The sequence below is a fragment of the Pristiophorus japonicus genome, chromosome 15, assembly GCF_044704955.1.
Source record: "Pristiophorus japonicus isolate sPriJap1 chromosome 15, sPriJap1.hap1, whole genome shotgun sequence".
Lineage (NCBI taxonomy): Eukaryota > Metazoa > Chordata > Chondrichthyes > Pristiophoridae > Pristiophorus > Pristiophorus japonicus.
The window spans coordinates 13,082,026-13,096,893 of NC_091991.1; the positions used below are offsets into that span (position 1 = coordinate 13,082,026).

The 14,868-nt window shown below is 45.9% G+C and overlaps 1 protein-coding gene across 2 annotated transcripts in view; it reads left to right on the top strand.

The window, feature by feature from the left end:
* polr3b (polymerase (RNA) III (DNA directed) polypeptide B) overlaps positions 1-14,868 on the top strand; it is a 98,218-nt gene that overhangs the window by 77,757 nt on the left and 5,593 nt on the right. Inside the window, exons 23-26 of one of the 2 annotated variants that reach the window (XR_011596724.1) lie at positions 2,860-3,002; positions 11,070-11,173; positions 11,907-12,035; positions 12,895-12,982. Coding sequence is in view for 1 of the 2 variants with exons in the window: in XM_070900170.1 (XP_070756271.1) it covers positions 2,860-3,002; positions 11,070-11,173; positions 12,895-13,061 (414 nt within the window). In the remaining variant the exon portion in view is untranslated. Of the gene's footprint in view, positions 1-2,859; positions 3,003-11,069; positions 11,174-11,906; positions 12,036-12,894; positions 13,062-14,868 lie in introns of those variants that run through there. The other variant, XM_070900170.1, reaches the window with a different exon arrangement.

Below are 14,868 nucleotides of genomic sequence, written 5' to 3' on the forward strand. Positions count from 1 at the left end.
CCGGGGGTGGGGGGTGGCGGGGGAAGCGGGAGTCAGGTCGGGTCCGGTCGGGGGGGGGGTGGGGGGAGGGGAGAGAGCGGGAATCGGGTCGGGGTCGGATCTGGTCCAGGGGCGGGGGGGGAGCGGGAGTCGGGCCGGGGTCGAGTCTGGGGGGGGGGGGGAGAGCGGGAGTCGGGTCGGGTTCGGTCCAGGGGTGGGGGGGGGGTGGGAGAGGAAAGGGAGTCTGGTCCGGTCCGGGGGCGGGAAGCGGGAGTCGAGTCGGGTCGGAAGGAAGCAGGAGCTGGCCGTGGGAGGACCCTTATTCACGCAGCCCCAGCGAGGCCATTCGGCCAGGGCTAGGAGCTGCGTGCTTTGGGCCCCTCGCACACAGTTTGGCGCTTGGAGCTACTGCACTTGCATGCCCACTGTAGCGCGCATGTGCAGAGGTCCTGGCACTGTTTTCAGCGCAGGGACCTGGCTCCGCCCCCTACAGCTCGTGCTGCGCTGCGCCGAGCTGCAAACGACCTGCATGGAGCTGGAGAATCTGGAGGTTTTTTTTAGGCACACTTTGTGGCGCGAAAAACGGGCGTCCAGGTCAGGACTGCGCCGTTCTAGGCGCGGCTCGAAACTTGGGCCCTGTATAACTGGGGTTACTATCCGTGTTAGACACTATAACTGGGATTACTAACACTGTATAACTGGGATTGCTAACCGTGTTAGACACTGTATAACTGGGGTTACTAACAATGTTAGACATTATAACTGGGATTACTAACAGTGTTAGACACTAACTGGGATTACTAACTGTGTTAGACACTATATAACTGGGATTACTATCTGTGTTAGACACTATAACTGGGATTACTAACCATGCTGGACTGTGTATAACTGGGATTACTATCCGTGTTCGACACTGTATAACTGGGATTACTAACCGTGTTAGACACTGCATTACTAGGATTACTATCCATGTTAGACACTGCATAACTGGGATTACTAACCGTGTTAAACACTGTGTAACTGGGATTACTAACAGTGTTAGATCCTGTATAACTGGGGTTACTATCCGTGCTGGACTGTGTATAACTGGGATTACTAACCGTGTTAGACACTATGGGCCCAAGTTTCCACATGATTTGCGCCTGATTTTTAGGAGCAACTGGTGGAGAACGGACTATCTTAGAAATTGCAATTCTCCACATTTTTTTTCTGCAGTTCTAGTCAGGTAGAACAGTTCTACTTTGGAACAGAATTTTTTCTTCAAAAGGGGGCGTGTCCAGCCACTGACGCCTGATTTCAAAGTTTCCACAGTGAAAACGTACTCCAAACTAAAGTAGAATGGAGCAATTGAAGATTTTTGTAGAACTGAATAAACCTGTTCTACACATTAAAATATCAGGCGCAGGTTACAAATTAGGCGCCCAGAACGAGGGGGGGGGGGGGAAGGGAACTCATTAAATTCTACAATAAATCCTTATTTATACTTCTACAAATATTATACAAATAAATCCAACCTGAATAAATATAAGCAAAGAAAAGATTAAATAAACCATCTTCCTACCTGTGTGAAAGTGCTTCAGGCACGGAGAATTCTGCAGTCAGCCTGAGGCGCCCGTTCTTTCCCGCGGGCAGGGAGAGGCGCCCGTTCTTTCCCGCGGGGGGGAGGGGAGAGGAGGTGCCTGTTCTTTCCCGCGGGGGGGGAGGGGAGCGCCCGTTCTGCCCGTGGGGGGGGGGGGGAAGAGAGGAGGCGCCCGTTCTTTCCCGCGGGGGGGGGAGAAGGCGCCCGTTCTTTCCCGCGGGGGGGATGGTAGGAGGGGGGGGAGAGGCGCCCGTTCTGCCTGCGGGGGGGATGTGGAGGGGAGAGGAGGCGCCCGTTCTTTCCCGCGGGGGGGGGGGGGAGGAGGCGCCCGTTCTTCCCGCGGTGGGGGGGGGGAGGAGACAGTGAGAAGGCTGCAGTGAGATGTGCTGATGGCAATGTGCTTTTATTAAAAAAAATGTTCAAAAATTAAACAGCTACAAAGAACTACAAAAATGGCCGAGTGCCAATGTTTTTTTCACACTGAGCATGTGCGAACGCTCCAACGCACACGCGCAGCGGTGCCAGCAGAAAAAAAACTAATTTAAATAGTACCCGCCCCCTCCCACTTACAAAATCGGCGCGAGTATAGGCTCCGCCCCCCTGGGCGCCGCGCCAGGCAGACAAGGAGCTGCAGAACGCTCCAGAATCGCGATTTTTTTATTTTACGCGCGAAAAACGGGCGCCCAGCTCGGAGGGGCGCCCGTTTTTTTATCGTGTGGAAACTTGGGCCCTGTATTACTAAGATTACTATCCGTGTTGGACACTAACTGAGATTACTAACTGTGTTAGACACTAACTGGGATTACTAACCGTGCTGGACCGTGTATAACTGGGATTACTAACTGTGCTGGACCGTGTATAACTGGGATTACTATCCGTGTTCGACACTGTATAACTGGGATTACTATCCGTGTTCGACACTCTAACTGGGATTACTAACCGTGCTGGACTGTTTATAACTGGGGTTACTGACCGTGCTGGACCGTGTATAACTGCAATTACTATCCGTGCTGGACACTAACTGGGATTGCTAACCGTGTCTAACTGGGATTACTAACCGTGTATAACTGGGATTACTAACCGTGCTGGACCGTGTATAACTGGAATTACTATCCGTGTTAGACACTCTGTAACTGGGATTACTAACCATGCTGGACCGTTTATAACTGGGGTTACTGACCGTGCTGGACCGTGTATAACTGGGATTACTAACCGTGCTGGACAGTGTATCTGGGATTACTAATTGTGCTTGATACTGTATAACCGATTACTAACCTCACCAATGTTGCTCCCATTAACAGCTACAAAGGAGGAACAGACTCGTATATCGAGAAAGTGATGATCTCTTCAAACTCAGAAGATGCGTTCTTAATTAAAATCCTGCTGAGGCAGACACGACGCCCTGAGATCGGTGACAAATTCAGCAGTCGCCACGGACAGAAAGGTAAATGGTCATTTGTGGGGTGCAGTCCGTGTTGTGATTTCATCCATTGTCGTTTACCCATTGTACACGGCATTTGTAAGCGGCTACCTTCAAGGGAGGAGGAATTGAAGAGTGAGGAAGTGAATCTTCAGTTGTACAGAGCCTGGTCAGCTCTCGCCTGGAGTGACAGTGTTCAGTTCTGGGCGCGGCACATCAGGAAGGATACATTGGCCTTGGAGGGGATGCATCGTTGTTGATTCACCAGAATGATACCGGAGCCAAAAAGGTTAAATTATGAGGACAGGTTGTGTAAACTTGGCTTGTGCTCCACAGAATTGCATACAGCACAGGGGTGATCTAATCCAAGGGGCAAAGTGGAGCAATCGTTCCCGTACCTGTGTGTGACCCAGGCCACCTTGTTGACACAGAGTGCCTGAAATGGAACGTGTCTAAATCCCCAGTGCTAACATCTGTAACCTTACGATGGTAAGTACTGCAGGGAATCTAACACGGCCAGGGTGATGATCTGGACTAGTTTCGATCGCCTGGATGGGTCGGAGAAGAATTTTCCCAGATTTTTTTTCCCCAATTGGGGCCTGGGTTTTTAATCTGGTTTTTGCCCCTCCCAGGAGATCACATGGCTCCGGTTGGGGTGGAATGTAGAATGTTTTAATATAAGGGGTGTCGCAGTTGTGTGGGTTGCGCTGGGTGTTCCGCCATTGTTCATAGGTTTATATGTAACGTTCAGGGTTGCTGACTGAGGGCCGTGAGGCTCTTTGTCAGCCGGCATGGACACAAAATGGCCTCCTTCTGCGCTGTAGATTTCTATGTTTCTACCCTCGGCCAACAAGTTATTTTAACATTAATTAGCTCATTTTTTGTGGCGGGGGAGTCAGGAGGATATCCACTTGCTATTTTCAAAATACTTGCTGTTGTTGAAATGATTAAAGAATTTGATATGGTTGATAGAGAGGAACAATTTCCTCTGGTGAGCGACTCCAGAACAAAGGAACACAATCTCAAAATTAGTGCTAGGCCATTTAGGGTGATGTCAGGAAGCACTTCTTTACACACAGTAATGGAAATCTGAAACACACTTCTCCCTTCCTCCCCTCCCCCCCCCCCCCCCCCCCCCCCCCCCAAAAAAAAAAAGCTGTTAAGGATGGGGATCAATTTATAATTTCAACTCTGAGATTGATAGATTATTTGTTACAAGGTTATTAAGGGATACGGAACCAAGGCAGGTAGATGGAGTTAAGTTACAGATCAGCCGTGATGTAACTGAATGTCGGAACATGCTCGAAGGGCTCAATGGCCTCCTCTTGTTCCTATGTTTATGCTGGAGAATGCAGGTATGGTGTGGCAGCATAGTGGTAATGTTACAGGACTAGTAATCCAAAGACCTGGACTAATCTGGTGAGTTCAAATCCCACCACAGCTGGGAATTTAAATTCAGTTAATGAAATAAATCTGATATATTAAAAATTGCTCATATCACTAATGGTGACCATGAAACTGCCGGATTGTCATTAAAAACCCATCTGGTTCACTAATGTCTTTTAAAGAACCAGAGGTGTGACATGAGGGGAAACCTTTTTACGCAGCAAGTGGTTAGGATCTGGAATGCACTGCCTGAAAGGGTGGTGGAGGCAGATTCAATCAAAAGGGAATTAGTTAAGTACCTGAAGGAAAAAAATTGCAGGCTGCGGGGAAAGGGCGGGGGAGTGGGACAGGCTGCAGAGAGCTGGAATGGGCTCGATGGGCTGAATGGCCGCTTTCTGTGCTGTAACCAGTCTATGATGCTATGAAACACTTTCCCCACTTTTGCCTCCCTCCCCTTTGCCATATCCACATCAGCTGCTCCCAGACTGTTTTATTGCACAATCTGGGTGTAAATTAAGCCCCGCTCTGTCCCTCAGCTGCAGTGCCGCAGTTTTAGAAGTGACTGCACCAGGCACTTCTCCATTTCTCATGCTTGTGATTCCTGAATCGGGTTGGCAATTCCATGCCACTGATGGAGAGTTTTATGGGTGGATGTGCATCCCCCTGAGTTTAGGCAGATTGACAGTCCGGCCATTGGAGAGACGGGATTTTCATTTTGTTACTCTGGCGCAGATTCAAACGTGAAATTTGCTGACTCATCTGATCCTCGGGTTTAAAACTTTTAAATGTAACTTGATGTTGTTAATTATCACCAAATTACTCACTGCAGTATGAAGCCTAAGAATTCGACGTCCAAAATGATCAGGATGTGCCCACCTCGGTGTGGAAATAAGTTATCTTAAAATGTTTTATCCTGGACGGTTTCAACAGTTTAAAATTGTACTTTTTAAATGAAGTGTTGCTGCAAATTGGGGGGAAAAAAATCGCCTAGTAGAAAAATTTGACTAATGCAAATTTTTTAAATTTAAAAACCTGCTTTTAAACTCTCCTTGTTCATTCTGACATTGCCGAGAAATGTGAAAGACACAAACGGCCATAAAATGTCCCGCGGTGCATGTTTTCAAATACAAGTTTCGAACTGGTAACCTTGTGACCTCCTAATTAAGTATGCAAAACAGTTCCATTACCATTTTATGGCACATAATTGCCTCCCGCAAACACAATCCAGGAGTGAAACAGTAAATGCAAACTGTATTGCAAAGAAACCCTTAACCCATTCTCCATTTGCAGTTTCTAAAGGCTCCGTGCTAATTGTTTTATAAAAGCTGCTCCCAGGAGTATTTGAATCTTTCTAATGTATTAATGAGCATTCACTCTCTCTAGCTTAGCCTGCTTTATTTAGTGGGAAAATATAACACAGCCTGTGGAATCTCCTGTACAGAAGAGTTGAAATGGTTTAATTGGAAGCCTGTTCCCACAGACGCTAACAAGATACAGCAATCAGAGTTAGTTTGAGATTCTGAAGGCGATTCAGGCTCAGTGATAGTCTTGGTTTTTCAAATATTATGAGTGTGGTAATATCACGATTTAAAAAAAAAATTATAATTTACTGACCACTGAACATCATATTTCTTTCAGTGCCGTTTTTAAAATATTGCTGGATTTTTTTTTTTACTGCAAGTGGTTGGTCCAAACCACAGAGGCAATAAATAGGCTTGTGCAATTAACTTGGGGAAATGTTATTAAAATCCCTCGGATATGGTTAGCCCTGTCAGCACTTTCACTGGATCACAATAGGTTAATTATTTACTTTAGTCACCAGTCTCTTCATCTAATGAAACGCACAGCTGTGTTGGATCTGTGCTGGGATGTGTGGATCCCATTGTTATACAGCTCACCAAAGGCTACAAGCTGCCTCTGACGGAGCACCCTCGCCTCTTTCTGTTTTCCTGCCTTTCTGTGTCAATTTCATGCATCTTTTATCATTGCCTTTCACCCTAAACAAACAACACACACTGGCCCTCTGTGGCCCTCGCAGTCTACATTTTCCACAGTCTGCCGCTATTCACACTTCTTATTTCATCATACAAGAAGGATGCATGAAGATTTCCAAAAGATACTTATTCACCTGTTACACCAAAAGTCTTGGTTAGCAAACTGTAGGGTCTTGTTTCTAACCCCGTTTAGCTGGTGGTTGGTGTTTGTGTTCCCCCCCCCCCCCCCCCCCCAACCGTCCATCCTTGGGAATTTATAAGCACGTAAGTGGGACACGGGACCTTCCTGCCCTGCTGCAAATCATCATCATCATCATCATCATCATAGGCAGTCTCTCGAAGCGAGGATGACTTGCTTCCACGCCAAAAAGGGATGAGTTCACGGGTGTTTCAATGAAGGACCTAATATTCCAGATCCCGAACTACATCATGAAGAGTGGAAGATGCCTGTACGTGGATTTTTTTAACGTGTAGTGGCCGTTGCACACCAGCCACCACACGGGCTTGACAGAGCTAGGGCTTGGTCCAGTGTACTACCTGCGATTCAACCATTATTTCCTCTCCCGTGAAGTCAATCTCTCTACTCCAGTAAGAGTTTAGGGTTAACCCGGCTGAGAATTCCTGAGATCCATCCTCACCTGGTTTAAGCGACTATATCTAGCCCTATCATGGTTTAGTTGGGAAGTTTGTGTTAGGAAGATTGGGTTGTCTCTGCTCAGATGCTGGGCAGCTCTGTATATTGAGAAGCCTCCACTCTCAATCCTGTCTTTGTGTTTAAAAAAAAAATAATAAATTTGGGGTATGTAGGCGTCGCTGGCAAGGCTGGCATTTATTGCCCATCCCTACTTGCTCTGATACAACTGAGTAGCTTGTTGAGAGTGAACCACATTGGTGTGGGACTGAAGTCAGATGGTCACGTATAGTCACTTTTGATGATTCCAGTTCTTTATTTCCAGATAATTAAAAAAAAAACTGAATTCAAAATCTCTAGTTGCTATGAACTCTCATTCTCTGGATTTAGTCCCAGCCTCTGGTCCACTAATGTGACCACGACACTGCCGCCATTCTTATTAGTTGTGTATCACCTCTAAACATCTGACACTCCACATTAGCAAGTGAGAATGTCCCAATGAATGCAAGAAGTATAGGGAATAAGGCAGATGAGCTGAGAGCCCTGTTAGACAATAGGGAGTATGATATTATAGCTATTACTGAGATATGGCTGAAAGAAGGGCAGGAAATAAAGCAGGCTAAGCTAGAGAGAGTGAATACTCATTAATATTCCTGGTTACAAGGTTTTCAGAGTGGATTGAGAGGGGGAGGTAAAAAAGAAGGGGGGCGGGGAGGAAGTCACAATGTTGATTAAAGAAACAATTAAGGCTTTGAGGACACGACCAAAATGGCCTCCTTCCGTGCTGTAAACTTCTATGATTCTAGGAGGGATGATATGTTGGAAGGATCATCAAATGAGGCCATATGGGTTGAATTGAAGAACAAATAGGGGGTGATCACACTGCTGGGAGTGTACTATAGACCCCCAACCAGTTGGAGGGAGATAGAAGAGCAAATATGTAGGCAAATTTCTGAGAAGTGCAAAAACTGTAGGGCAGTAATAGTAGGAGATTTTAACTACCCTAATATTAACTGGGATAAAATAAGTGTAAAAGGTATAGAGGGTGTGGAATTTCTAAAATGCATTCAGGAGAACTTTTTTTTAGCCAGTATGTAGCAAGCCCAACAAGGGAGGGGGCGGTTCTGGACTTAGTTTTAGGGAATGAAGCTGGGCAGGTGGAAGGGGTATTAGTGGGATAGCATTTAGGTGCTAGTGATCATAGTTCAGTTAGATTTAGGGTAGTTATGGAAAAGGAATAGACCAAGAAGAAATGTTCTCAATTGGGGAAAAGCCAATTTTGCTAAGCTGAGATGGGATTTAGCCAACGTGGACTGGAAACAGCTACTTGAAGGTAAATCAGTGTCCAAGCAGTGAGAGACATTCAAGGAGGAGATCCTGAGGGTTCAAAGCAAGTATATTCCCTTAAAGAAAAAGAGTGGTGCTAACAAATCTAGAGCCCCCTTGATGTCAAGGGACATACAGGGTAGGATAAAGGAAAAAAGGGAGGCTTATGACACATACCGAAGGATCAATACTGCAGAATCTCTAGAGGATAGAAAGTGCAGGGTGCAATTAAAAAGGAGATTAGGAAAGCAAAGAGAGAGCAGGAAAACTTTTTGGCAAGTAAAATCAAGGAAAACCCAAAGATGTTTTATAAATACATTAAGAGCAAGAGGATAACTAAAGAAAGAGTAGGGCCTATTCGAGACCATAAAGGTAATAATCTGTGTGTGGAGGCGGAAGACATGGGTATGGTTCTTAATGAATACTTTGCATCTGTTTTCACAAAAGAGAGGGGTGATGCAGACATTGCAATCAGGGAGGAGGAGTGTGAAATAAACATAGTGAGAGATGAAGTATTAAGGGGCTTAGCAGCTTTGAAAGTGGATAAATCCCCAGGCTGTTGAGAAGCAAAAGAGGAAATAGCAGAGGCTCTGACCATCATTATCCAATCCTCTCTGGCTACAGGTATAGTGCCAGAGGACTGGAGGACTGCTAACATTGTACCTTTGTTTAAAATGGAAGAAAGGAATAGACCGAATAATTACAGGCCAGTCAGCCTAACCTCCGTCGTGGGAAAATTATTGGAAAAAATTCTGAGTGACAGGATAAATCTTCATTTAGAAAGACACTTAATTAATCAAGGGCAGTCAGCACTGATTTGTTAAGGGAAGGTTGTGTCTGACTAACTTAATTGAATTTTTTGAGGAGGTAACAAGGAGGTTCTGAGGGTAGTGCGAATGACGTAGTGTATATGGATTTTAGCAAGGCTTTTGATAAGGTCCCACATGGCTGACTGGTCATGAAAGTAAAAGCCCATGGGATCAGGGCAAAGTGGCAAGTTGAATCCAAAATTGGCTCAGTGGCAGGAAGCAAAGGGTAATGGTTGATGGGTGTATTTGAAACTGGACAGCTGTTTCCAGTGGGATTCCGCAGGGCTCAGTATTATGTCTCATGCTTTTTGTGGTATATGTCAATGATTTAGACTTGAATGTAGTGGGTATGATTAAGAGGTTTGCAAATGATACTAAAATTGGCTCGGTGGTTGATAATGAAGATCATTATCATAAACAATCCCTCATATCGAGGATGACTTGCTTCCACGCCAAAAAGGGATGAGTTCACAGGTGTTTTAATGAAGGACTTAATATTCCAAGTCCCAAACTACACGTTGAAGGGTGGAAGATGCCTGTGCGTGGGTTTTTTTAACGTGGGGTGGCCGTTGCACACCAGCCATCACATAGGCTTGACAGAGCTAGGTCTTGGTCCACTGGCAAGGATTAACCAAGAGACTGGAGACCAGCTCTGCTGCACAGATCTAGCATGCACACTCATCGCAGTGCGGGCTGACCCGTGCTACCCCTCGGCCCTCGCCTCTTCTGGGCTCCGAACTCACGCCTCTCCTGGGCCCCGATCACGTCCCTCTACAAACTTTTGCTGCTCCTCTGCCTCGACCTAGCCGCTCCTGCTATACTGCGCGCATTGCAACCAGTGACCTGCCGTAGCACGTTGCTCCCTCCAATGGCCCCGGCCTGATGATCTTTCAGGCCGGGACCGCGCCGATTTCGAGAGGGAGCAATGAAGAAGAAAGTTGTATTCTGCAGGGAGATATCAATAAACTGGTCAGGTGGGCAGAACAATGGCAAGAGAAATGTGAGGTAATGCATTTGGTGAGGGCTAACAAAGCAAGGGAATACACATTAAATGGTAGGACACTGAGAAGTGTACAGGAACAAAGGGATCTTGGAATGCATGAACACAGATCCCTGAAGGTAGCAGACCAGGTAGTTAAGGTGGTTAAGAAGGCATATGGAATACTTGCTTTTATTAACCAAGACATAGAATACAAGAGCATGGAGGTTATGCTTGAACTGTATAAAACACTAGTTAGCTAGAGTACTGCATGCAGTTCTGGTCACCACATTACAGGAAATATGTGATTGCGGTAGAGAGTGTACAGAGGTGATTTAAGAGGATGTTGCCTGGACTGGAGAATTTTAGCTATGAGGAAAGATTGGATAGGCTGGGTTTGCTTTCTTTGGAACAGAGGAGGCTGAGGGGAGACATTTATTGAGGTGTATAAAATTGAGTGTGTCCTAGATTAAGTGGATAAGATGGATCTATTTCCCTTACCAGAGGGGTCAACAACCAGAGGGCATCAATTTAAAGTAATTGGTAGAAGGTTTAGAGGTGATATGAGGGGAAATGTCTTCACCCAGAGGGTGATGGGAGTCAGGAGCTCACTGCCTGAAAGGGTGATAGAGGCAGAAACCCTCACCACATTTAAAAAGTACTTGGATGTGCACTTGAAGTGCCGTAACCTACAGGGCTATGGACCGAGAGCTGGAAGTGGAAATAGGCTGGATAGCTCATTATTGGCCAGCACTGACACGATGGGCTGAAATGGCCTCCTTCCGTGTTGTAAATTTCTATGATTGTATGATCAGTGCGGATTGAAAATGTTTCTATGTTTACAGGGTCTTTGTAGAATACTGATAGTTGGATGGTGCATTTGCAAGTAATTACAGCATATATTTCAAGCAATTTCCAGTAACTCTCAATCTCTCTCTCTCTTGCGCCCCCCTTTCCCCCCCCCAGGTGTCTGTGGTTTGATTGTGCCTCAGGAAGACATGCCGTTCGCTGACAGTGGAATCTGCCCAGATATCATCATGAATCCTCACGGTTACCCCTCCCGAATGACGGTGAGTCGCGACTGTCCTATTCTGTGTAGCAATGATTTACTGCAGAGATATTGGAATGCCAATAAATTGATGATTTCCGCCCCCCCCCCTTCCCGGTCAAGAGATTCCTATCTTTATGCAGCACTCTCTTTAAAAATTAGAGCACTAATGGGGCATTTATACAGCTAGGTCAGCAATGTTCAATGCATTTCCACTTTGTACCAACATTATGTTTGCCATTTAAATCTGGAACAGGGTCCGACTTGTTCCTAGAGTGAGCGTCCCTGGTGTCTGTATTACTACAGCACTCCAACTTGGCATTGTAAACCCAATGCTGTGTCAGACCTAGTTTAACAAAGTGTTCAGGCGGTCGGTTAAAAAATTCTTGGACACTTTTTAAACCTCCGTGACCTCAATCTCATCGTTTAGCGAGCAGGAATTCTCCACTCGACGCACTCTAAATGTTTAACATTGGAAGAGAGCTTTACCCGTGTTTGTTTCCAGGCAGACATGAGCTCGCTCCTAAACAGGACAGTAAGAGGTTCCAGCCAGGTAAGAACCAAGCAGCAGCTCATACCCACAGCTGCTGTGTGGACACACACTGCAAGACTTGCAACACTTCCTGTTTTATTTTTAAGTGGTAAATGAGCTCAGTGGAAGAGCTGGCAGGGAAGGCTTTCTACTCTCTGACTCTCAAGGTGCTTAGTTATCTTGTAATTGCAAAATCGGCAATGCAATTTTTTTCCACACTAAGGGTAGTGGAAATCTGGAAAACTCTCCCCCGAAAAGGCTGTGGATGCTGGAGGTCACTTGGAGCTTTCAGAACTGAGATCGCTGGGCTTTTGTTGAATAAAGGATATCGAGGGATATTGACCAAAGGCAGGTAAATGGAGTTGAGGTACGGATCAGCTGTGATCTGATTGAATGGTAGAACAGGCTCGAGGGACGGAATGGTCTCCTCCTGTCCCTCATGTTCCGATGCACTCTAGGTTAACAGAACTATCAATTTGTGCTGCCAGACTGCACAGCTGCTACTAAATTATCTCCAATGTCATCCGCAATCAAATCTAAAAAATAACTATGAACAGAATAAAATAAAAAGGATGTTAAAATTGTTTCACAGTTTAATGGCTTTAAAGGCATGTAGAGGGATTTTTAAAATCTGATCTCGCGATGTGGTTGATTCTGGCAAGGTCATCTTTTATTGCCAGTCCATTGAGACAAAGGAGAGACCAGAACTTCTCGCAATCAGCTTCCTAAAGTCTCATTGTCCAAGGTCATTCTCGTATGAAATCAAAGAAAGTTTAATCGGGAAAGGATGGCTGAAAAAAGATGATTTGACTTGCGTCTGTTTTCAGTGTTTCTGCGTGTGTCACCATCAGCCAGAGAGGAAAGGTACAATTAGTGGCGGATGCAAAATAAATCCTAACACTCCTGGCAAGGGGCACCACTTTTTGGACGCAGGGAGAGAGGTGCCAAGGGACGTAGAAAGCGAATTCCAGAGGACAGGACTGTAGCGGATGATGAGTTTAGAGGTGGATACCGCGGGGCTGAGGCGCGCAAGGGGTAACCTGGGGCGGGGGGGGGGGGTGGTGGGGGCACTTATACCCCGGAGCTGCCCACTAAGGTAGGGTGGGGCAAGGCAATGGAGATATTTGAAAGCAAGGTGGAGAATTGGGGTATTAGTTATTGATTGTGAACTGGTTGGTGTGTTACCTGCTGTTATCTCCTTGTCTCCATAGGTCGGTAAGTTGATCGAGCTGCTGGCGGGGAAAGCGGGCGTCCTGGATGGCAAGTTCCACTACGGCACTGCCTTTGGTGGTAGCAAAGTGAAGGATGTTTGTGAGGATCTGATACATTACGGTTACAACTATCAGGGCAAGGATTATGTAACCTCGGGAATCACTGGGTACGTCTGAGCACAGTTAATCCTGCTGCACTTCAATAAACCACAAGCATTCTGTGTTACATGGAGAGACTAGCGAAACTGGGATTGTTCTCCTTGGAGCAGAGAAGATGAATGGGAGATTTGATAAGTATTCAAAATCATGAAGGGTTTTAATAGTAAATAGAGAGAAACTGTTTATAGTAGTAAGAGAGTGGGTAACAAGAGGACAGAGATTTGAGGTAATTGGCAAAAGAACCATAGGGAGACGAGGAGAATTTATTTTACGCAGCAAGTTGTGATCTGGAACGCGCTGCCTGAAAGGGCGGTGGGAGCAGATTCAATAGTAACTTTCAAAAGGGAATTGGATAAATACTTGAAGGAAAAATGTGTTGGGCTGTGGGGAAAGAGCAGGGGAGTGGGACTAATTGGATCGCTCTTTCACAGACAGGATGGGCCGAATGGCGGCCTCCTGTGCTGTATCATTCTATTCTTCTGGACTCTTTACGAATTATAGGATAGTTTGAGATGGTACAGTCAATGTTACTGCAGTATTTTTGTTGACTGTTTTAGCAATTAAAGAACAACGATGTGTAATCTCTACTGCAAAGTGTGTCATTCAAACCCATGTGACTTAACTGGGATTTCTCAAAGGAATGGGAACTACCTCTTAACTGTCAGCTTGACTCTGACTAGGACGTGAGCACCTAATCTTAACACCTAACACTTCAATGCCGTACTGAGGGAGTGCTGCACTGTCGTTGGCACCTAAAATCAAGGGGTAACTGGGGGGTGGGGGCACTTGTACTGGAGTAGGCCACTAAGGTAGGGTAGGGTCTGCCTATTAAAGTAGATGTGATCAGTGTTCCCCGCAATGTTCTGGTCCTGTGCAGGCGGCTTGCCAGCTTCACAATGGCAAAACTGTGCAGGCGCAAAGATTTGAATGGGCCGCGCAGCCCGTTAAAAGGGCCATGCATCCAAAAATAAATGAGAGGGAGCATTGAATGTGATGTATCCCATGGCACTGTTCAAAGAATAGCAGGGGAGTTCTCCCCAGTGTCCTGGGGCCAATATTTATCCCTCAACCAACATCACTAACAACAGATTATCTCGTCATTTATCTGTTTGTCGTGTGTACCAATTTACTGCTCCGTTTGTCTACATTACAACAATGAGGGCACTTCATAAAGCAACGCATTTGCTACAAGTGCTTTGGGACGTCATGAAGATGTGAAAGGCTCTATCTAAATGCAGGGTCCTCCTTTCAAATAGTTAGGACAAAAATATGGAATGCAAATTCACTGAATTCTTGCGAGTTAAGGACCTAGGATCAAATTGGAGTAAATGTGATTGTTCCGTATTCTATTAGTTTACGCCTCCCAGTTTCAGAAACCACCTTGAATGTGCGTGATAGAAAATCTAGTTTCCAACAGTAGAGACCTGGGCAGCAAAATGTACTGAGATCCCGAGTGTCTTAAGTGTAGTGAGTTGCCACAATTCTTAAACTGAATTTACATTACAACTGTAGAGTCGGTACAAAGAATAATTTTCATTATTTGTTCTTGGGATGTGGGCGTCGCTGGCAAGGCCGGCATTTATTGTCCATCCCTAGTTGCTCCTGAGAAGGTGGTGGTGAGCCACTGCAGCCCGTGCTATTAGGGAGGGTGTTCCAGGATATTGGCACAGAGACGATGAGAGTTTTGCTAAAAATCTGTGTTGTGCACCCAGGGTCAGTGCCCAACCTGACCCCACAGCCCTGACTCTGGCCTCACATGCATCACCCACAACCTTCCCCCACTGTTGGTGGGCGTGCCTCCAGCCATCTAAGCTG